The sequence below is a fragment of the Neopsephotus bourkii genome, unplaced genomic scaffold (genome assembly GCF_033783945.1).
Source record: "Neopsephotus bourkii isolate Nb327-2 ecotype Australia unplaced genomic scaffold, CSIRO-AGI_Nbou_v1 NB_994, whole genome shotgun sequence".
Lineage (NCBI taxonomy): Eukaryota > Metazoa > Chordata > Aves > Psittaciformes > Psittacidae > Neopsephotus > Neopsephotus bourkii.
This window is the reverse complement of record NW_026901486.1, coordinates 603,207-626,655: the sequence shown is the minus strand read 5'-3', so window position 1 is coordinate 626,655 and position 23,449 is coordinate 603,207. Positions and strand designations below refer to the sequence as shown.

The window sequence follows — 23,449 nt, the reverse complement described above, 5'->3', positions numbered from 1 at the left end:
GACAGGAGGTGCAAACCGCCCAGGAATCACTGCTGAGCAAGGGAGAGTTGGTGGGTAACTCTGCAAGCTCTGGAGACACCATGACACACGTCACCTTAAGCATTTCCCTTGTCCCAAAGCTCTTGCTGCACAGCCTGAGTACGAGACTATCCACTAGCAAACAACAGACAACATATTGACCATTTCTGGGAATCATGCCCCCAAATTCCCGACACACATGAAGCTCACTCAGCAAAACACACTGTGTACTCCCAAGATATAGATCAAATGAGGTCATGACTTGTATGCCTTCAAATGTTCCCAGACACTGGGCACTGCCTGCTCATCTGTTAAACCCTTGGTCCCCACAAACTGCAAAGGACAGATGAGATTGTTTCAGTCAGCTCTGCTGATCACCTGCCCGTGCTCCCAACCTTGAGGGTGTCCAGGGGAGCAGCACGTCCTGCACGACATTGGGAAAGAAAGGCTGAGAAAAGACACAACTGCTGTCAGTGAACACATTAGGAAAGAGAACACGGGCAGCAGAATGAGCTATTGCACTGAAAAGCAATGCCAGAGTACAAGCAGACGGGGTTAAACTGATGGTAAGTGTAAGCTAGACTTTTGGGTTACTAACTATCACAAAGGTGGTATTTCACAACAGAAATAGAACAGTGGGGTGGGAAATCACCTTTTCAGATGAATCTATCTATAAATGGGATTATGTGACACGATACTGACAAGGGACTGCACCTGATTACCACAAAGGTCTTTTTTACTGACACAGCTTCATCTGAAGCATGGGGCAGGTATGCAAATGTGCATAGTTGCAGGTGCCCACGTAACAAAAAGCATTTGTAGCCACATGTTTTAAAGAGCAGTTTTTGCCAGAGGCTTGAGAAAGCCATTAATAATAACAACCCCTGTCTGAGTTATGCAGCTCATTCTCTAGTACATCAGAATCAGCAAAGGGACTTTCCTTGAAAGTACTAGGAACTAGCATCGGCATGCAGCTCAGGTAAAGGAATGACATCACCCTGTATCTCAAAAGCATTACCTCATCTCCTAATCCAAGGAGTGAGTCACCCAGGCAGTCAGCTGCAAATCTCTTGGCACAGAAAATGTAGGTTACCACGATGCACTTACACATTCCTCTGATCTGTCAATGTAAATAGCTATTTGTTCAGCTTCACTGGTCAGCAATATGGCACATAATTGTTAAGTGGCTTGTCTTTCAGAAGTAACACTTGAAAAAAAAAAACCCACCAACCACACAAACCCAACCCCACATTAACTCTCGAGCCCTAAATGAGACGCTGCTCTTTTGCTGGTGAAGAGTTTGAAGCTGAAGTTCTCCATTGGCTCGGCGCGGGGTGCCGCAGCCCTATCAGCAGCGCTGGCTGCTCAATCTCCAGGCCGACGGGTGAGGTAATGCAGTTACTAAAAAGCCTTCACAAAAAAAAAAAGGCAAAGAGGCATAACGATCCGAAATGGCATATGCTACCAGGGAATTTGCTGTCTAGACTTTACTGGAAAGGAGGGCACTGTATATGATGAGGTTCCACGGCAGGTTGATGGGTGCAGGAAGAAAGCTGCTGGGTTAAAGCGGTGGGGAGAAAAGGAATAAAGAAATAGTGTGTAAACAGAGATCAAAACAAGCTGAAGTATTAGAGCCTCCCTGAGCTGTTTAACAGTAAGTGTGACATTCATTTCCCATGCCTAACGCTCTTTATCATATGAATCAAAAATCAAGCCTGCTCGCAGGCAGACACATCTGACACAAGCCTGGTGCCAGACCAGGCAATATTAGCATCCTCAGAGGGCTGAACTTTCCAATAACTCCAAGGAAATAACTAAGCACAGGTGAAACATTTTCCTTACAATAGGAAGTGTTATGTCTTTATGTTTTTCTAACATTTCAGCCTGTGGTTTTCAAACAGTAAACTGAGACCTTCATCCCCAGCTACCAATTATACTGACCTGTAAGAACTTAAATCATAAAAGTACCAATGTTTTTCTTCTATGATTATCTCTACAATAGGATCACTGTAATGAACAGGATCAAAGCCAACATCAGACATGTTCTTAAGCAAGCTACTTCTTTTCAGTCAGAACTGTCTTTTAAACCCAAGCAACATATTAAAAGCCACATATGGCAGCTTCATTCTAAAGGGTAGAAACAAGAGTCTGGGAACAAACAAATCTGGGAAAGAGAAAGCAATCATTGTATGTTCTACAGTTAAAAACAAAAAGCATAGGCATACAGTGATACAGGTAACCTTACTATAAATGCTTTCAGACTTTTCAGGTTAGATAGATACATAGATATATACCCCCTGGGCAGGGTCTTGAGATGTCCCTAGTTTAGGATGGTCTGGAACTGATTTCTTGTCTGCTTTTTGTATGCATATAGGGAGGTATCTGCACAGATGCACTGGTTTATGACTTCCAATATAAGAGTTTATTTCTCCTTTTCAGCTTGGATTTCAGGATGTTGATTTATCTGTTTTCCCTCCAGCTACCTGCAGAAATCCCGAAGTACATGGTACTACAAGGATGACAGTGTCCTATTACAAACAGGTAAGCCCTAATTACAGGAGAACACTGGGGACACGAAGGGGACAACTCATGTCTAAGGAGATAACTTGTCTCCAAACTTTCTGCAAGGCCCACAGCATCACCATATCCTTAAGAAGAGAACAAAGACTCAGGCACTAGTACAATCTTTTGGAAAACAAAGGCTGTTAAGATATTCCACTGCCTAAAGCACTGTAAAAAAGCAAAGTGTTCTTCACAGCATCCAGTGCTGTTTAACCAGCCAAGGAAGAAGAAAATAGACTGCAAAGGGGAGTCCATGACTTTTATCAGTAAACTGGCCTCCTGAAACATGTTAAAGGGCAACAAGGAAGCTGAAACAGGAAATACCAACAGGCAGGTGGCTGTTTTGTGTAGTGAAACCTTCCTTCTTGTGAATGCCATCACTTCTGATCTCAGCACTACATTTATTTACAGTGTGCATATCTGTTCCTTGCTTCCTCCTGTTTCTGTTAACCAGGGAATGTGCCCAGACCACCTTTAAGACCAGAACCATGAGAAAGGCTTCACTTGGACATGTGATAAATCAGTATTTTATGGAGCAGATTATAGAGGCAGGATTAGGTGGCCTTCCTCCTCTGAAGTAAAAGCCAGCCTGTGCCAGAGCGGCACATCAGAGAAGCCAAGAAGTAGGTTTCATGTGAGCTGGGGTGTGACACACCGAAAGGGCACACAAACTCTGCATAGCAACAGTAAGCATAGATGTTTCTCCCACCTCGGGATGATTTTACCACAGGCTGTACAGCTCACCCTGTAACACAGTTCAGGGGACCCATCAAGTGACCAAACCTGGTGCCCTGCTCCTGCCCGTGTTAAGGTCCTTATGACAGAAGTTTCTCTCTATTACAGTCTTCCTTCTCCTTTCACCATCCCCCATACTCCACAAGCTGGTAGTTTCTATTTCATTTTTCACTGCTTAGAGAAGACTGCGCTAAGGCTTAAACTCAGCTTTCATGGCCCTGTATTGTGTGTATGATGAGCACATGAAGCGATGCTGTACTCCTGTGCCTGGATGAGTACTAGAAAACTCGCTTGAAAACCCCTTTTTTCTCTCCCCTCAAAGCAACACCTGCAAAGTCCTTCCAACAACTGTAATGAATTACTACCATTGGCCTCTCTGTCATGATTCTTTAACTTCAGATCTTAAGATCAGATCAGGTGTAAGCTACCAGGGTCCTGATAAAACTACATAAACAGTGTAAAGAGCAACAGATGACAGCACAGCAGCTTCAGAATTATACTCTCCAGTGTCAGGGGCACCGTATCTTGTTCAGCTTGAGTTTGCCATTAGTCCAACTCTGTCCTCTGCTCTCCCTTGAAGAGCCATGCAGGGAATTGGAGGAACCACAGTGTGTTAACCAGACTACCCCAGCTTCAAATGAGATCAGGTCCCCAGTACTGTTTGCTGTGCAATCACAGACCCTTCTTCTGAAGATTAGCAAACTAAAACACCACCGTTACTTTAATCATAGTCAAACAAGACTTGGGGTTTTGACTATAGAGATGCCAGCCTGCTCTGCTGCCATGGTAACAGACTTTTAAAAACTGTTCTTAATAATAATAATAAAAAAAAACCTGCACGGTGCTTTAAGAAAGACTTTATTTTGACATTATTCCATCCCCCCCTTGAACGTGGCAAGTTTTATTAACAAGAGAAAACTGCAACAGTCTTCTGGAACTTAAGAACGGTCCCTTCTGAGACGAACTGCTGCTGCTGAGCCCATCACCAACCCCCTTAAAACTAATAGCACAAGGGAGATAAGCGAGGAATATTAAACCTTCCCTCTAAAGAAACAGGCCCTATACAGCAGCTTATTGGTCACCATGTCAAAACTGGTACTTGTACGGTAGAAGGGACACACACTGGAGCAGTTCATGAAGAGCTGCAGTCTATGGGATGGATCCATGTTGGAGATGCCACTGTGTCCTGTGGGAGGGACCCCATGCTGAAGCAGGGGAGGGAGAGTGAGAAGTACTCCCCTGAGGAGGAAGAAGTAACAGAGACAGCGTGTGATGAACTGACCACAACTCCTGTTCCCCATCACCCTGCACCACAGGTGGAGAATTTGGGAATGAAGCTGAGCCCAGGAGGAAGGAGCAAAGAGGGGAAGGGGTTTAAAGATCTGGGTTTATTTTTCATTATCCTATTCTGATTTGATTGGCAATAAATTAAACTCATTTCCCTGAGTCTGTTTTGCTCATGATGGTACCTAGCGAGTGATCTCTCTCTGTCCTTATTTCAGTCCATGAGCCTTTTGTTGTATTTTCTCTCGTCTGTGCAACACAACAGAGCAGCCTGGTGGGCACTTGGCATCTAGTCAGGGTCAACCCACCCCAGTACTGTTCCGGTACTAGGATGTTTTAAAACAATGCTTTAACTCTACCATTGCCTCCAGACAACCCCATCAAAGTTATCTTGCAGATTACCTGGACCCTTATAGCACTAGCCAGGATGCTTCTCAGACAGATGTTTCTCTTCAGAGACAGGAAGAACACGCACTAGTAGAAGCCCACATCACCTTGGGGGTCCAGGATTTAAGTTGATCTCTGCTCGACTTTTTGTGTTCCTTCCTATGCCCTGCCTGGACAGGGAGGGTTTTTAGATATGGATACAGAGTCCATGTCTCTTGAAAAATTAAGTCACAGGGAAACTCTTATAGGAAAAGAGAGACTGATACAGGAGGGGAATGGAACACGGCAAGTGCACAGTCTCCTCTTTCAAGGATGCAAAGAAAGTAGACTGCAGGAAACATGCCGTGACTCTGACAGAAAGATTAATAGTTACCTGCATATGGAGGACAAAGTCCAGAAGGATTCGGAAATGAGATGTCAGCGGCTGTGCTGCTTAGAGAGGAATGATTTGCTGAACTGCCCAAAATGCTTAGTGCTTGAAACAGGCATTTTCTTTTACAAAGATATAGACTGGAAGTTCAAAAAGGCTTTAGGGCAGAGTAATCACTTTGTTGTGTATTGGGCAGCTGAGCTCCAAATATCCAAGTTATCCATTGCCTGTGCGGAAACAGGTATTTGTCTAGCCATTACTTGAGCTGATCCATTTAGTATCTGTAAACACTAGAACTGCTTAACACCCAATACAAAAACACACAGTGTAGTGTATGTAATTAAATTACAAGCTCCATCCCTGTCCTTATCTTAACCCATGAGCTTTATATTGATCCATAAGGTGAAGGGTCTAGAGCACAGGTCTGATGAGGATCAGCTGAAGGAACTGGAGTTGTTTAGCCTGGAGAAAAGGAGGCTCAGGGGGGACCTTATCTCTCCCTACAACTACCTGAAAGGAGGCTGTAGTGAGGTGAGGGTTGGTCTCTTTTCCCAAGTAAAAAATGATAGGACAAGAGGAAACAGCCTCAAGCTGCACCAGGGGATGTTTAGACTAGAGATCAGGAACTTCTCCACTGAGAGGGTGGTCAGGCATTGGAACAGGCTGTCCAGGGAAGCAATGGAGTCACCATCCCTTGGGGTATTTCAAGACATGTGTAGACAAGGCCCTCAGTGACATGGTTTAGTGGTGGACTTGGCAATGCTGGCTTAATGGTTGGACTTGATGACCTTAAAGGTCTTTTCCAACCTAAATGATCCTATGATTCTACTATAAAAATAACCAAATGACAGAGACTGAGCTGGTGGTAAACCTCCTTTCCAAGATTTGCAGCATTTGACCACATCTGTGAGTGTGACAAATGGAAGTTGTTCATAACCATTAGCCCAGAATGACTCTGAGAAACTTGCCTGGCTGTGCTGAAGGCAGAGCATCAATTGTGAGGACCGGGGTTGAGAGCTCCAACATCACACAAGCCACAAGATCTTGTTCTGTTGCTTCCTACATGTCTCTTACTGCAAGTTGTAATCTCCCCCAAACATCCTTGGAGTAGAACCGAAAGGACACACCAGCACTTTCTCACCAGTGCTAACTGCATCAAGAGTCAGCAAGAAAACCATCAAGCTGCAGTTGCAGGAAGTCTTTTGGGTTTTAATTGAACAAAACATTGAACAAATTTGACTGGCTCTGAAGACAGGCAATTCTGATAAATATGTAAGACCACTCTGCCCTCCTTGTCACCTCAAAAAAAGATGATGCTACATCATACTAACCACTAACTCAGCTCAGTCACCTATTGGCAATTCCCCTTCTCCAGAGGTTTACCACTTCACACTGAAAAGTTGGGTTGTGTTTCCTAGAAAAGCACAGCTTCCAGCAATCCCAGTATTTTAAAACTCTCAGTCTTTTGCTGATGACTTTTTGTCCACTAAACATCATCAGACGTTTTATTTCAGGGCAATTACAAATGACACTTTTTAGTTTCACCAAGAAAGCAGCAAAGATCTGTACTCAGAAATCCACAGGTCTCTCTAGCAGGTTTCCCAAGCCTGGCAGCTCCCCATGGCCATGCACTCCATGCATGTTTCCAGCAACAGAAATGAAAAGAACTGCTTGTGCCATCAGGAATCGTAATACATCTATGTAGTTAAAGAGCAGTCACATCTATTCTCTGCTTGCAAAACACAGGCTCCACTCTCCTTGATAGCCCTAATAAGGCTATTGTAATTAGAATTTATCTTCCTTTGAAGTACAATTCTGGACGCTCACTTCTTATTCATTATGAGCTTTTCCAGGACCATTTAAGACACTAATATCTCTCTCCCTACCCGCAGGCAGCACAGGATCACATTTCCTTGCCCTGCAGAGGAATTGAGATGGCAGCTGATAACCTGTCACTGGATCTTTTAGTACAGGGTATTCTCAGATTTAAACTGATCACCTCCCACCTTCAACAAACTGTTATCAATCCCCACATCTTGTGTTTCATTTAGTACAGTGTAATTTCGTTATCTATCATAGAAAACCTGTATGATAGAGAACTGGATAATGCCCCAGTTTTTCTCCATGGGAATGACACCTCCAGCTATCAGAGCATCTGGTGATGCTTAGTACACAAAACCAAGGATCAGCTACAGGACACAGGGAACTCTACCAGAATACACTCTTCCAGACAACTAAAATTATACCACCTTACCTGCAAGGAAATAGATTTTCACTATATTAGTCACCTCAATAACAAGTCCGTTGATTTACAATCTGCCTGCTTGAATACAGTGGCAATTTGGGGCTTTACATCTGATCACAACCAGAAAGCTGGAAAGCAATTTCACAGCATTCATAGACAATGTTAAAAGTTTCATTCTTCACTCTGTTAAGTAAAACTCTGCTTTAGAAAGTTTTGTGCACACTCAGAAGCGTAAAGAGAACTGATTTGTTATTCTGTGCATATGGAAGTCTGACCCCACTGCATATGACTTCTTCCTGCAAGCAGCCTGTACAGTGCCCAAAGACCCTTCCAAGCACTAAAGATGCAGGAAATATTGCTTCCATTGCTGATGTGTCCTGTGTCAGATGTTTTAAAATGCACAAATGCATTAAAAGTTAAGATGAATGCTTGTGAGCCAGACAGAGCCATTCATTTTTAAGCAGGATACAGACAGAAAGCCATCTTACAATGGAATGGTTAGGGTTGGAAGGGACCTTAAGATTATCCAGTTCCAACCCCCCTGCCATGGTCAGGGACACCTCACACTAGACCATGTCACCCAAGGCTCTGTCCAACCTGGCCTTGAACACTGCCAGGGATGGAGCATTTATCACTTCTTTGGGCAACCCATTCCAGTGCCTCACCACCCTCACAGTAAAGAACTTCTTCCTTATATCTAACTTGAATTTCTCCTGTTTCAGTTTAAACCCATCACCCCTTGTCCTATTGCTATAGTCCCTAATGAAGAGTCCCTCTCTAGCATCCTTGTAGGCCCCCTTCAGCTATTGGAAGGCTGTTCTGAGGTCCAATTTCTATTTTCTCAGTATGTTTATATAATTTGCAATGAATCTCCTCTTTGTCCTGTGACTGTTGGCACAGTCAGAACAGATTTATGGAGATTTAATAGAAATCAATAATATTCAGCACTGTATTCAACAGCTGTTACAATAACCTTTTAAGTGAAAATACTCAAACAAGACTGACTGACAGGCTTAAGTACTCCCCACCCATGCTGAAAACAAACATATCTCAGCTTTCTGTTGGATGATATTTACAGGCACTGACTTAACTGAAAACTAACTGAAGTAGAAAAGCATGGACCAAACAAAACCCTCATTTTGATTGAGGTTCATAAAACGCTGCTGCAGAGATGCCCTAAAGTGGTGGGTGAGACTCCTAAAACTGATGTCACAGACTCCTCTTTCAAAGAGACTGTTAAATTATTTACCCTCCCCTAACTATGGGAGGGAACATAAAAGAATCCAGAAATCACAACTGGAGCCCTTCAGAGGGCGTTTCAACCTCTTTTCTTGGCTTGACCCACTTCAATGTGGGTTTTGCAATTCCTCCTACATCAGAACGTAAGAGGCCAAAGGATGAGAGTTGCTGATTGTTTTTCTCATGCTCCCAAAGCAATCCAGGACAGCTTTTGGATCTTCTCTGCCTTGACTGAGTACAGAGCTTGTCCTATCCAATGTGCAGGGAAGATTCCCAGGTATCTGGATACTTCACAGCAGAATTTAGTATTTCTTTTGGGGAAGAAAAGCACTGAAAAATTGAAAATGTTTATGATGCTGATAAAGGGTAAGCAAAAAGAGGGGAAAAAAGGTAAAAAATAAGAGAGCTGTATTCACACTGTACATTAAATCTTGTCACTAGTTGAGCTTTGGAGATTTTAAAATCCTTTCCCAACTCACTGCTCAAAGCACGAGCCTCTGCAAAGGGCAAGAAAAGGAATAATCTGCTAAAGATATCTATGAGTTCACTTTGCCTACAATGCAATTAGTTTCAGCTGACTTCAGTATAAAACTCCTTTGCATCTCCACAGTTCTCTGGAGGAAAATATATACTGGGCTAGTCCACAAAAACATGCCACCTATGTCCAAAAAAGATTATACAGATATCGAAGTTTGCAGAAAAGTTGATTTTATGTGGCCATCACAATGAAAAATAGAAAGTATTTAATATATGTGAGTGCAATTTGAAGCTACTGAGAGCTTTTAGAGGGATCAGGATGTTGACAGGATTTGTGACATGACATAAGCCAATTACTTCATTTTTCCAGGATACAGTGGTATCTTCACTACGACTGCTCTAAATGTCAGCCTTGTGGACTGAAGCTTCTTTTGCCCCATGATCCCCAAACTCTCACATAAGGAAGTAAGATGCTTGCTTTGGTATTAGTCTGTAACAGCCAAACCACGAGTCAACGTAGTTACTTTTACCAAGTACAACCCAGTGTACCCTCTACCCAGAGCACTCAAACTGCTACCACTGGAGCAGCACCTTGGGGTTGAACTCCCTGCAGGGTTCCTGACAGTGCAGAGGGAATGTGTCAGCTGTGAATGTATTGTTAAGCTGTTACTCTCACACCATCACCACCAAGTATCCTGCTCACTCTCCTCTTCCTCAAAGATCAGCCCCAGCTTTTCAATGAGAGTTCTCTCTACCATTTATCCAGCCCACAGTAGGCTTTTCTCCTGTCTCCATCTCTTCTCCAGCCTCTCCCTGTCCCATCAGTCATGCCAGTCACTAGTGGTTAGTCATTTTAATGCACAGGCAAGTTCACACTTTCTCTCATATAATAGATCCTCATATAAGAAAGAGACAGAAACCCATTAAGTAACTCAGTGTAAAGCTATGCAGGTAAGAGAATGCATCACACTCATTAGTAAACAACAGTCTCATAATGATGTACTATGAACCATTTCCACTACTTGAGAGGCAGTTCTCCCTTTTCACTATGATTAAGCATCATTATTTAACAGGCTCATTCTCCCAGAAGTATTCTTGTCTGTCTAAGTACAATATATTCATTACAAAGCTAAATTTAAAAGAGTAAATTAAAGTGGTTTCATTAAAAGTAAGCTCCCTTTTCTAAAAGTTGAGATCCAATGACTTTACCCTGAACTTCAACTGGCAATCTTTGAGTGCAAATAACAAGAAATCTTGGAGTTGTAAACATGCAGCTGTTCTAGAGAAGGACCCAGTGGATAAGGAAACAGTTTATAAACTCTTATGCACAAGACTGAAATGCAGAGTCATAACTTGTCAGCACTGGTGCCCTCTTCATGATTCTTTATGTTGAAGCTTAGAGTTAAGGATTGAATTTTACCATTTTCGTAACCCAGACACACAATTCAGCAGCTTTTCCTTTCTAATTGATCTGCTCACATGACAAATAATGAACATCTCACTTGTCAGTGCCTTAAGCAGCAGTTTCAGAATCTGAAGTGTTTGACAGAGCTGCTGGAACAGTTGAAATTTTACTACCTCACTTTCTTAATTAACACACGAGCTCCAGACAACCAAGTTGACATTTACAGTTAGGCAAAGGAAATAACTACAGGTCTATTCAACACTGGAAGTTTGAAGATCTCACGTCTTTCCTTAAAAGAGACTCAATTACTGCTTTTGCACTAGGACCTGGAACCACAGTTCACTGCACTCTCACCCAGGGTAGATAAAAAACCCCACATCAAAACAATTCAGACACAGCCGCATGTGCTTCCCTCACTCTGAAAGAACACAAATCTTTAACACTGCAAGTGTAAAGCAAAAAGAGTTTTTCATCTGCTGTTTCTTGCAAGAAAATATAAGGCTGACAGCTTACATAATGACACTGGTTTATGATGAAAATAATATTGTGGTTGCAAGCACATGGACTTTTTTTACCTCAAAAATGTTGGAAGAGGAAGAAAAAGCTTCAAGTTAGTTTGAGAGGGTAAAATTTAACATGCCACATGCCCAAATCGGAGAGAAAATATGCTGAGCAGGGAGATGACAGACTCGGAGGCTTTAATTCATTTACTATTTTGACCCAAACCAGAACTGTCCCAAAAATTTTCACGAGGCCAATTTTAATGAGTGAGTGACATTACTCTAGATTCACTGCATGGAAGCTTTCAGCTGATACTGACAGCAGATTAAACTTAAATGTTTAAATTAAATATTTAAATGCTCAAGTGTAGCTTATTTGGAGTGCTCATCACTTGTTTCTTGTTAAATCCTGCCTTATCTTAACAGCATTTGTTTACATGACAGTAAGTCTAAAAAGGCCCATATTCAGAACGCTCAACGGCTTCTAACAGGCCAGAATGAAGTTTTACTTCCAAAATTAGTTCTCTCATAGGCTCTGGATCTTAACTGCCAAAACCCATCAGTGCCATTGGCCATGGCTGTAGAAAGGAAACAGTTTGAAAGCCCATCTGAGAACAACCTATATGCATAACAAACACTCTTTAAAACTGCAGCTTTATGACTCCCACAACCTACTAACTTGTAGCCATCAAAAGGGAATTAAATATTACATAGATGACAATTGTTGTCTAAGTCAGACCTGTCGTTTCTACAGTTATACCAGACTGGAAAAGATCTAAATTCAACACACCAGTTAGTAGCCAGTGACTGGATTCTCAAAATCTCCATAAATCTGGGCATATGTCTTAATTTGTAGTGAAAAATTAAGTTTATATTGGCACACATTTCAAATGTGTGGTTCTGCTTTCACTGTGGTCATCGGGAACTCTGTGCAACATCAGATAAGAGACCAAAGATCTAAGTATCTGTACTGAAACAGCTCTAAGTATCTGTACTGAAACAGCTCTGAAGTTGATAGCTGACACCTTCCTCTTTACAGAGCTTTTTACAGTTCTCTTTACAGTTTTTGTTTTGTTTTCAATTCTGCTCTGCAACATATTTTTGGGGAGAAAATTATTTCCTAAAGTAGTTTTCCTAAAACACAAAAATACAACTGCACAAGTGCGACAAAGTTACACCTGTAACTAGAATTCTGTCTCAGAAACAGGAGCTAGTATTCACATTACTGTTGCAATCTGGGATACTTATTATTAGCTCTCATACATACACTACCACAGCAACAGACCAATCTTTCCTTAAACTACTTGATACCAAAACAGAGGTCTGTAAACAGACAATAACAACGAACCACAAGCAAAGAGCTCACACAGTCTGAATACCCCTGAATTCAACTTTCATTTTGCAATGCTCACTATGCAAAAAGCATGATATAGGACTGGTCATCAAACCCAACCATCCATGACAGTGGAGGACCATGCACTTTGTCATCACCACAAACTACCTCTTAGTTGGTATATTTATTCTTCCTAACTCTAGGAGGGAATGACTCATGGAACTCACTTCTTCGGAACTGGAAAAAAAAGAGGTAAAAAGACTTCCTTCTAATTTCTACTCCAAGTTTCATCAAACTAATGGTGGAAATAGCAACAAACAAGAAACTTATCTCTCTAGACTTCCTTCTTAGAGTTCATCAGCAAGAAGTGATGCAACCCTTTACCACTCTATCCTTCAGGATGACCTTCAGCGCTGCATTTCATTGCTAACACATTCTATTTCATAGGCTGCTTATCTAGTATATATACAAAAAACCCCAACCAAACGGACAAAACAATCCTTTGTTTATTTATGAAGTCACAAGGACTGTTCTTGAGGGAAAAGAAAAGAAGCCAGTACTTGCCTAAGCATACTCTAGCAATACAAAGCAGACGATCCTTTCATTTGCTTCAAATTGCAAGTAACTTATTTTCAATCAGGAAATACATACAATTCCCAAACTCGGTTACATCATCTAGTTTGGTAGTTATCACATACCATCAGTCACAAGACTAAAATGCTGACACACTCATGTTTGAAATGGCAACATGATGTAAGCACTCATAAAACAAAGTTTGAGAATAGCTACCAAACTCGACCCAAACTAAGTCTGCTGCATTAGTGAACAGCTATCACATATGGAGGAAGTTGCTTTCATTTGATCACAGAAAGTTCTCTTTGTAAAGATTTAGTCAGAAGAGAGATTAAGCCTTACCTCTGGTTTACTGAGACTGGACGATACAAGAGAACCTGATCCCACATCCAGATCCCACTGTTTCCTCCCACTGTTTTCTGGGTCCAGGGCAGCAATTCGTCCATCCAAAGTGCTGATAATTACTAGGGATCTGCAAGTTAGAAGCATTCACAGTCAAAACCACAGCTATATGGAGTTTCTCTGTTAGCTGCCTTCTATATTTAATAGAGTGCAACTCCAACTTTAAAGTTAAGTCTACATATTCTGCAAAACAGCAGTTTCACTAGTAGCTCTACCTAGACCAACAAGCAAGAGCAGAAAAGTTGAAGTCTCTGGCTGGATGTCACAAGCTAATTCACATGATGTATGATGCTTTCAGAGTTCTGCTTCAGGGGAAAATAGTTGACTTTTTGCTCCCAAAATGCAGGTGTTGCACCAAATGAGATCATCATCTTTTGAGATATTTATATGAGCTGTGTAAATCCTATTTCTTCCAGTATCTTCTACACTGATCTTTATTACATTGCTTCAAAACAATCTGAACCTGAAAACTTGAAACCCAGCAAATCAGTATATAAGAAATACTAACTTGAGATTAAGTTTCCAACACTTCCGGATGAAACATGGAAATCCTGAAGATTTAACAAGTCTTAGAATAAAACAAGTCTTGCCTAAGCCATACACAGGACACTTGAAACAACCTCCACCACCTGCAGACAAGAAAGCAAGAAAACTGCCTTATGCAGCTTAGCCTTTAGGTAGCCTATCTGTCTGGGGATACATGGCAATGGCAGGCTAGCTGTTTATTTCTACAGTGCATAAAGCTCATCAGCTTTAGTATATCTTGCTTCTTACACAGCCATACAGTCAGAATAAGCAGTTCTGGTTGGGCTACAATCCAGCCATTAAAATAAAATTAAAACCAAATAAACAACACATCAGAGACAAAACACTGACAAGGCATTTTTGAAGGGTCTTTTATTTCTCCTGAAGATTGTTTTATTCCGACCTGGAAAAGCTGGGATATGTTGGCAGTTTTGGCTTGCAGCAGGCTCCCAATCTTCAAAGGCTGCAGGAGAAGAGCTTGATCACTTTTACAGACTGGTTGCATTGAGGGGGGCTGGATCTAGTGACCCAGAAGGACCTTTCTAGACATTGATTTCAATGAGAATAAGGAACTGTGCCAATAAACTCGACAAGGAGATTAACTGGTTTTGGGTGGGGGGAAGTAATGCACACAGAGATATGTATGAATCATTACTTTAAACAATAAGGAGCACTAAATAATTGTGTGGAACTGAAGCCAAGTATGTTCATTTGTCCAAAGTTACCAGTGTAGAAGATGAAGTTTAAAGAGGAAATGATGGGGGCTATCCTTTTTCTGTAAGGTGGGAAAAACTAAAATCATGATCTTAAAAACATGTTCAAAGATAGGGGCTTAAGACATCACCTATAACAAAGGTAACGTAAAACACTGCGGTTTTACATGTAAAAGTAACCCACATATTTTATAGGGCCTTATACTCTACTGTAGCACTGTACTGCTAACAAATAGGAAATTAAATGCATCTTTAACCTGTACCAAAACTAACATAGAGGCTCCACTTCTGAAGGTGGCCAAGCACCACATTTCTCCAAAACCTTAGCTTAACAGTTAAAAAAATACCAATTGTGCAAATATTTGAACAGTAGAATACATCAGGTTTTATAAGCTGAGTACATACAATTACTCCAACTGTACAGAAACCAGGACCAGGTTAATGATAAACCCAATTGCAGGAGACTGTTCTCAAGCACTGTAAACAAGTGCTTGCACACTGACGGCCTTGGACACACATTTAACAGAATCTGTTTGCTTTGTGGTAAAACAATTTCTCTGAAGCCTTTCAGCATTGCATAAAAATATTATTCCAAGTGGGTCTATTTAAATGTCGATCCAGCTGACAACTAGGTTATAAAAAGGGTAGAAATGTTGCTAGAACGGAGGGAATTTTGGCAGTAAAAATCCTAAAATCATACTGTGAAATGTTCCCTTCCCATCTATTCCTTTTTTTTCCTTATATTATTCTTACATATTTCTTCCTTATATTATTCTTATATAAGAAACATTCCTATATTTCTTCCTACTTGACTTCTCCCTAAAGTAACAAATATTTTATGCCTTTATATCTTACCTTTATAGTATCCTTTCCCACCACATGCAAACCTCAGCCTGCTCAAAGAGTTCTCTCGTTATTAACCCTCACCACTGTCACCCAAGATGGCAGGTACTTGCATCATGACCTCAGGTCACACAAATTGTAGTGTAACTGCACTTATTTTTAAGTTTAGCTTATTAGGAAAGGGGGGAATCATCCTTTAGAGAGCACCTTTGTACCAGCAGTACATACTTTGAGAAACTGGCTTAACCCTCGGCTTCCACATAGCCTAAAAACCCTGACTTTTGAGTGCAGTGGTACTCTATTAACCCCCTTGACCACTAGCTCTATAATGGACTTTGTTTCATAAACTCCACCTACTGAGCAAACACTTTGATGAGACAGACAAGAGCAGCATAGATCTTGCATGTTCCTTTAGAACTGGAACTAGGTGCAAGAAAAACACTGATTTCTCTCTGCTTTTTTAACGAGTGGTACATTTTAAACTAAACAGTCATACTTCTGGTCCCATCTTCATCTTAATCTTCAAAAACAATCATGTATGTTACAAAAGATCTGCTAAAAATCCTTACTCTTGTAATAAGGAGTAAGGATTTGTTATTTACTTTAGTTTTCTATGAAGTCTTAATATCTGTTCTCCCAATCTCTGTTTAATTCTAGTGAGTTAAAATCCCGTCACTTGAACTCTAATTGCTGCAAGATCTGCCATTTGTCTACATGTGCCCTAGAACCATGCTAATGTTATACTTTCTCACTATGATTTTCCCTTTTCCAACTTTCTCCCCTTTTCCTGTGAGATTCCCCTGCTTGCAGCTTTGCATACTGACAGTATGAAGTGGTGACAAGAGATCTTCCCATCTTTCAAGTAGTCTAATCAAGCACTAAATTAACACATCCTGATAAAAGCAGTTTAGGCAACTACTTCAAGAAACTATTTCAGAGCTTAAGAACAGGCAGGCAACTTGCTTTTTTGCCACCCCACAGTGCTACTGTAAGTTTACTGTTGCATATTATGCCTATTTCTTACAGCACCAGCAGAACAAAGAGCCACCCTTTCAGCCATCTCTTTGCAAGCCTTTGCTGGACAAAGAGGTGCAGATTATACCTGCAATTCCCTTCCATTGAACTGAACTGGCAATATTCTGGATGCAACTTTATGAAACCTGATCAACAAGTTGCAAGCAAAAGGAATTCCTGCATTAGTCTGGTTAAGCCTGTTAACACTGTTATTCTCTGCAAAGCTATACCTTATCACTGCTTTACGAACACCACCTCCTGACTGGAATAAAGCTTCATGACCACCTTGATCAAAGAAGCCAGCTTCCAACAATATAGAAGTATTCTAACTACAGTACCAAACTAAACTTCAATTTCAGGTATCAACCCACACAAAACATTACCCCTTTTAACATCAAAGGTAAAAAGGTCAAAAGTCACAACTATAATGCCAAGGAACGGAGAAGGATAGAAACAAACTGCATCAAATTCCTGAAATGGCAAGATATTTGTTAAAAGTACATCACAGACTGTGCTGGGGAGTGAATCACATCACACAGACACTAGGGAAGGCAAAAAAACCCCACCAACAAACCCCCAAACTGCAATAGTCTCCACAGACCTGGACCAGAACACCACAACAAAATAAAAAGACACAAAAAGGAAGCACTCCAAACTAGGCAGTTACTTAAATCCCAGGATACCTCAACCAGACACCTGAAAAATGAACACCAGTAAAATGATGAAGGCACATTTCACCTTGCCTCGAGCTGCTGCTCCAGAGCATAGTATTGATCAAGTGTTGGAGAAGAAGAAAATGCCTTCTGGGCCCTTGCAGATGGCCAGCAGAAGGGTAAAGCAAAGGGCCAATAGAATATAGGAAATACGAAGGTATCTGTAATCACAGCAGCTGGCAGAGACTAATTTGATCCTATACAGTCAGACTTTATTTGCCCTTTGTCAATATGAAAACACATCTGGACATACTTCCCTCACCCTAACCATCCACAAACAGCCTCTATGAAGTGTTTTCTTACCATTTCCTACCCTCCCTTGCTCACAGACTTGAGCTTGTTATTAAAGTGCAGTTTTAAGGTTCCCCCTTGAAACTATGAAAAACATCTACTACAAACTTTCACACGCATTGACAAAAGGCCAGTCCTGGGCCTTAAAATCACTGTTTATATCCCATCATGAACACAGCCCACTTTTGGAGATCGGATGGCCTCAGGCTCTGTTCTACTTTACCGAAGTGAAGGTATCTGATTTACCTAGCAACAGAACCACAGGGTTAAGACTGCAAGCGAAGATGTAAACAGGATAGAGGAGGAGCACTTATTTAGCTTATTTACAGCCTTTCACTGCACAAAAAAAAAATGTGTATTTATTCAAATCAGTTGGTTTTGTTAGAAAAAGCAGAACTCATCATCCTTTTGGTACAACATTTACTACTATTACTGTTTCAGTTTAAGAAAACCCTAAAACAACGGCAAAACAACCCTAATATTCTCAACAGCAATTTGGGACATCACAGACAGGGCTGTTTGTCAGACTTGAGCTCTAAACAGCTATTCCAGTTTCAACACCTGCATGTTTGTACATAAACAGCACAACAGTTCACTAACCCTCACATTTCCTTCTAGGAAATTAAAGAAATCCTCAACCCCAAGATGATGACATTCATTTGCCTACAGTAAAAATAGCTGGGGTTTTGGTTTTGTTGGGGTTTTTCAGATTATACTGACCTGTTCTATTACATGGATATTTTATTGCTGAAGAACAATTAACTGAGATGAGCAGAGATCTCACAACAGAAATAATAAAAAAGAGCAGGCTAATACTATGGCCAGGCAGCCATCCTATTTCTATTTGATGACAGCAAATGTATTTCTCTGCACTAATCAATTAGATAACAGCCACATTTAATCTCAGGCTTAAATTACCACATTGAACATTTTTAGTGTGTTTTACTTAGCTCTAGTGGTCAATGAGAAAATTCGCCTTTAAACATTTTCAAGGCTAAGCAAGTGAAGGTCTCATTAAAAATTGAATACAGTAGAATTGTAATAAACCAGATAGGAATTTGATGACCTGATACACAAAGGAATGATCCTGCTGCTAAAAGGTGAACAGATCTTCCTCAAAGAAAAGAGGATGCCAAGTTATCAGCCAGTTTCTAACTGAATGCTTGGGCTTTTCATCTTTGGAATAGCTTCTCAAATATAGCAAGCATTTAGTCATGCTTTTCCTCCTTTAAACTCAGACTGTGGTTTATCACCTCATCTTTCTCAGCCAATTCAGAAACAGCTCAGTAACATTTCTGCACTTGAGTCATTCATTAAAATCTTCCTTATGCCAGAGCTTCTTCCCACATGTGTTTATTAAGTATTTTATTTCCCCTTGTTATAGTCTGAAACTTGTTCAGCAATTTGTCTTGCACACTTGGCTTCCCTTCAAGCACACACCGGTGCCTGTGTTTAACCACTACGCAAAGAGGAGAACTGCATTTTCTTCACAAGAAAAAGAAAAGATGAGAGGAAGGGATACGGTGTTCTGAACAACTGCGAGTTGCAGGTGTTGGAAAGAGTTTAGACTACAGATGCAGTGCTTTACAGCACTGCCACCAGGTAACAAGTCGAGGAAGGGACTTGGCATTACCCAGTTAAGTAGACTATTACCAGGGTAAGCTGACTGGCCAGACGACTCTTAGCATGACATTCAGCAGCTTATCTGTCTAAGAATTAAGGTATCTTTTTTACTTACTTAACAACCATTGAAAGGAACTAGTACCTTAGGTGAGGTCCTGCAGTACCCTCTCCTTACTGCTACATCCTCCTCCTTGCCCCCCTGTCCATCCTGCCCATCCCTGCAGCGCTACTCCCAGCCCCATCATGGGACTCATTTCTTCCACCCCTTGCCCCACACCTCTCCTCCATCCTTCAGACACTTCCCCGCGTGTTTACACCGCTCAGCCAGTTCGCAGCACCCTCGTTTCTCCACGCACCCCCTTCCCAACGCACTACTCCCATTGCGAACAACCTATACCCCAACTCTCCCACCTCTCTGCTCCCCCTCCGCGATCACACCTGCACGACCCTTCCCTGCACACGAGCCCCGGGACCGTACAGCCCCTTTTCCACATACACACCCCTCAGCCCCATAGATGCTGACAGTCCGCCGAGCACCCCCAGACACTGCCCCTGGACACTGCCCCATGGGTACCGGCCACCCCAAGCACCCCCAAACCGGGCGCTAACCCCATGTGCAGCATCTCCACACACTGACCAACCCCTCCGGACAAGGAAGGCCAGCTCCGCAGCCCCGGGCACCGACCCTTATCCCAGTCACCGACACCCACCTGCCGCCGGTCCGGGCCTCTCCGCTCTCCTCAGCTTCCTGCTCGCCGGGCGCCGCGGTGGCCACGCCGGCCTCATCATCCTCCACCGTCACGTCAGCGGAACCGGCCGGCAAAGCGGCGGGAGCGGCGGCCGCCCCTAACCCGAAAGCGGCCTCCATAGCCGCGACATCGCTCGGCGGCGGCGGCGGCGGCAGCGCCTCCGGGCCGCCCGCCGCTACCCCCAACAGCACCAGTACCGTGAAGGCGGCCAGAGCGCTGCGGCACCGCGGCCCCCGCATGGAGGGGCCCCGCTTCGCCCGCCGTTAGGACATGAACGCTACCACCAACACCGCCGCCACCACCACAGAATAGGCGCGAACCGCAACCCCGCCCGCCCGCCACGTACCGGCACTCCGCGCGCAACCGCCCCTCACACCACCGCCCGCCCCTTCGCGGCGGGGAAGGAGCTCATTGGTCCGACGCCACGCCGCTCCGCCCGCTTCTTCCCTTTGATTGGCCAGAGAGGGAAGGAGCGGTGTTTGTCAACAGAGCCGCCGGACCAATGAGAATCACGCCGCTCGCTCTCTTCCCTCTACCGCTGTTGCTACCAATGGGAAGTGCATGATTCACCGAGCTGCTCTGCCATTGGCGGAGGGGGCTCGCCACACGTGCTGCTGACTGGCGCGCCGGGCGCCGCGGCCCCGCCCCTTCCCGGCCAGTCCTCGGCTGGAGACGTGGCTGCTCCTCCGCGCCGGCGGGGCGGGGCTAGGCTAGCGGCGCGTACCACGGGGAGCGCAGGACGGGGAGGAGCCGGGAGAGGACGGGTAAAGTGCCCCCCCCCGTAGGGAATGGGCTTGTCGGGCGGGAACCGCGGAGCGCGCGCTGAGGGAGCCGGGGCTGGGACACGCGTGTGTGAGGCTGAACCGATACGGACAGGCTCCACTGAGGTGCCCATGGGGCATCTTCTCCCGACCGCTGTGGTTTATGTTGGTTAAAGCACCTCCTCCAGCTGGGCCGTGTTCCCTTCAGGAAAGGGTCCCCTCAGGAGCTCGTTCCCCAGTGGAGCAGCGTGGCTGGGTCCCCTCTCTACTACAAGAGAGACATTGAGGGGCTGGAGCGGGGCCAGAGAAGGGCACGGAGCTGGTGCAGGGCCTGGGGAACGACTGAGGGACCTGGGGGGTTCAGTCTGGAGAAGAGAAGGCTCAGGGGGGACCTGATGGCTGCCTACAACTGCCTGACAGGAGGATGGAGCCAGGAGGGGCTGGGCTCTGCTCCCAAGGAACAAGGGATGGGACAAGAGGAAAGGGCCTCAAGCTGCACCAGGGCAGGTTCAGATGGAGCTGAGGAACAATTCCTGCCCCAGAGGGTGCTCAGGCATTGGAACAGGCTGCCCAGGGCAGGGCTGCAGCCACCATCCCTGCAAGTGTTCACACAGCGTGGAGGCGAGGCCTCAGTGCCATGGGTTAGTGGTGGCCTTGGCAGTGCTGGGCAATGGTTGGACTGAAGGAGCTTAAAGGGCTTTTCCAGCCTGGCTGATTCTGTGTGACACAGCATGGTGACTGGTATGCCCAAGAACGCCTTCCCCAGCTTGTTGGCCAGATGTTGCAGCAACTTTGAGATCTATCCGTGGTATATTCAACTCATGTTCCCTGGATGTATTCACAGATTATGATTTCCTGTAGGAAGCAGATCACACCTCTGCGTCCTTCAGGAGGTATTCCCCCCTTTCCAGCAGTTACCATTATCCCCTTTGCTTTGGGGAGCAGGAGGGGCTGCTCCATCGCATCCCATCACCAAGGCTGCCTGTTGCCCACATCAGCAGCCTATAGCCTGCAATGGATCATGCCCTGACTTGTGGTGCTACCTTGAGCTTTTGTGTCAGTATTCACCCCTTACAGGTTGTTTATCAAGCCATACCTTTATCTTCTTCATAACCAAATAAGTTGCAAACTCTTCGGTGCCTATTCTAAGGCGTCTCCTCCAGTGCTTAAATTACATCTTTATGTCCCTCTCCTTTTCCATTCTTTTCAGCATTGCATTCCAGAATGTGGAGATGAGGGTGCTGTGTTCATCTGTCTCCAGCAGTCGGGAAGGCTCCAGTATATCCCTGGGGATGCCTCCCCTTTGCAAAGGGGCAACGGCTGACTGTAGGCCATTAGAGAACACACAGCACGATGCTTCTCTTCCGCTGTGTACACGTGCATACCAAAGCTGCGTGGCTTTGCATCTGACTGCTTTATGTGGCAGTCCTACGTCAAAACCTTTTAAACAGTTTATTACACCTTCCAGAGGAAATGGAGTTCTTTGGTGTCTTCATGAAACATGAAATGAGATTTCTGTTAGACCTCTGACTGGCATTGCTAATTCTTTATTGAGTCATACATAATTTTTTCTGGTATTTAGCCAGGAAGTGGTTGCATACTGTACAACTGAAGACAGGTATCAACCTGGCACCTTTTAGCTTTATAGAATTGCCCTGCTGTATCAGAGTTTACTGAAGATGAATGTCAACAGACACGGGCAGCTGTTTCAGAGCCACTGGGCCACAGTTATCCCTGGAAGAGCTTCACTGGTTACTAATGGACTGAAATTTATCACATCACTGTTAAGTAATCCTCCCACATATCCTCCTGCTTCTTTACAAACATAGATCATAAGTGTTCAGTGGACACTTCTGCATCTTTATTGACATTTTAATCATGTCCCTCTAGTAATGTGTCTGTATTATTACTAAGGTTTTCTGGGATTTAGCCTTGCCAGCTATGGATTTCTTTTGATGTGCTTCACTTCCAATAACTACTCTGCTTCTCATAACTTTTCATTTATACCAAGACTCTTTTATTTCCTGCTTTCCCCATTTTAGCTATTCATGTTTCATTGTGAATCACTCTCTCCAGTCCTCTCATAAACCAGGAACTGGCAATGTATTTGCTCTCTTGATTTTTTAATTGTGGCTCTTTGATCGCTCTGTGAACTCTTTGAAGAGCTTGTAATTGTCATTTTTGGACTTCTACCTACATTTTTCTTCCTGCTTTCTTTTCCAATGAGTTGGAAATAGAGCTTCTATTTTGCTAGGCAAACCAAGCCAAAGGCTTTAATTCTTCCCTTATACTGGCTCTCTGCTGCTCCCTCTTTCATCTCACTAACTGTACCCAGCACTTGTTCCCATTTAAATTAGGCTTTCACAGAATCGTGGAATTCCAGGTTGGAAGGGACCTCAAGAGCCCCAGCTCTCTCAGCCTTTCACACGGCTTCACAGTCTTGGATCATCTTTGTGGCCCTTTTCTGGACCCTCTCATCTTTTTTGTACAGTGGGAACCAAAATTGAACACAGTGTTCCAGCTGTGGCCTGATGAGCACTGAGTACAGTGGGATAATCACATCTTTATCCCTGCTGGTGATGCCCTTGTTGATGTTCCCCAGCATCCCATTGGATTTCTCTGCAGCACCTGCACACTTTACTCATACTGAGCTGCTGTCCAGCAGGACCCAGAGGTCCCTTTCTGCA

At 43.5% G+C, this 23,449-nt stretch overlaps 1 protein-coding gene across 1 annotated transcript in view; it reads right to left on the bottom strand.

Annotated features, from left to right (window-relative positions):
- EIF2AK3 (eukaryotic translation initiation factor 2 alpha kinase 3) overlaps window positions 1-20,369 on the bottom strand; it is a 47,180-nt gene extending 26,811 nt beyond the window's left edge. The window contains exons 1-2 of the mRNA XM_061359733.1: window positions 19,963-20,369; window positions 13,471-13,600 (exon numbers count right to left, since the gene is read on the bottom strand). Of these exons, the coding sequence (XP_061215717.1) occupies window positions 13,471-13,600; window positions 19,963-20,240 (408 nt within the window). The 5' untranslated portion in view covers window positions 20,241-20,369. The remainder of the gene's footprint in view (window positions 1-13,470; window positions 13,601-19,962) is intronic.
- Between the last annotated feature and the right edge of the window lie 3,080 nt (window positions 20,370-23,449).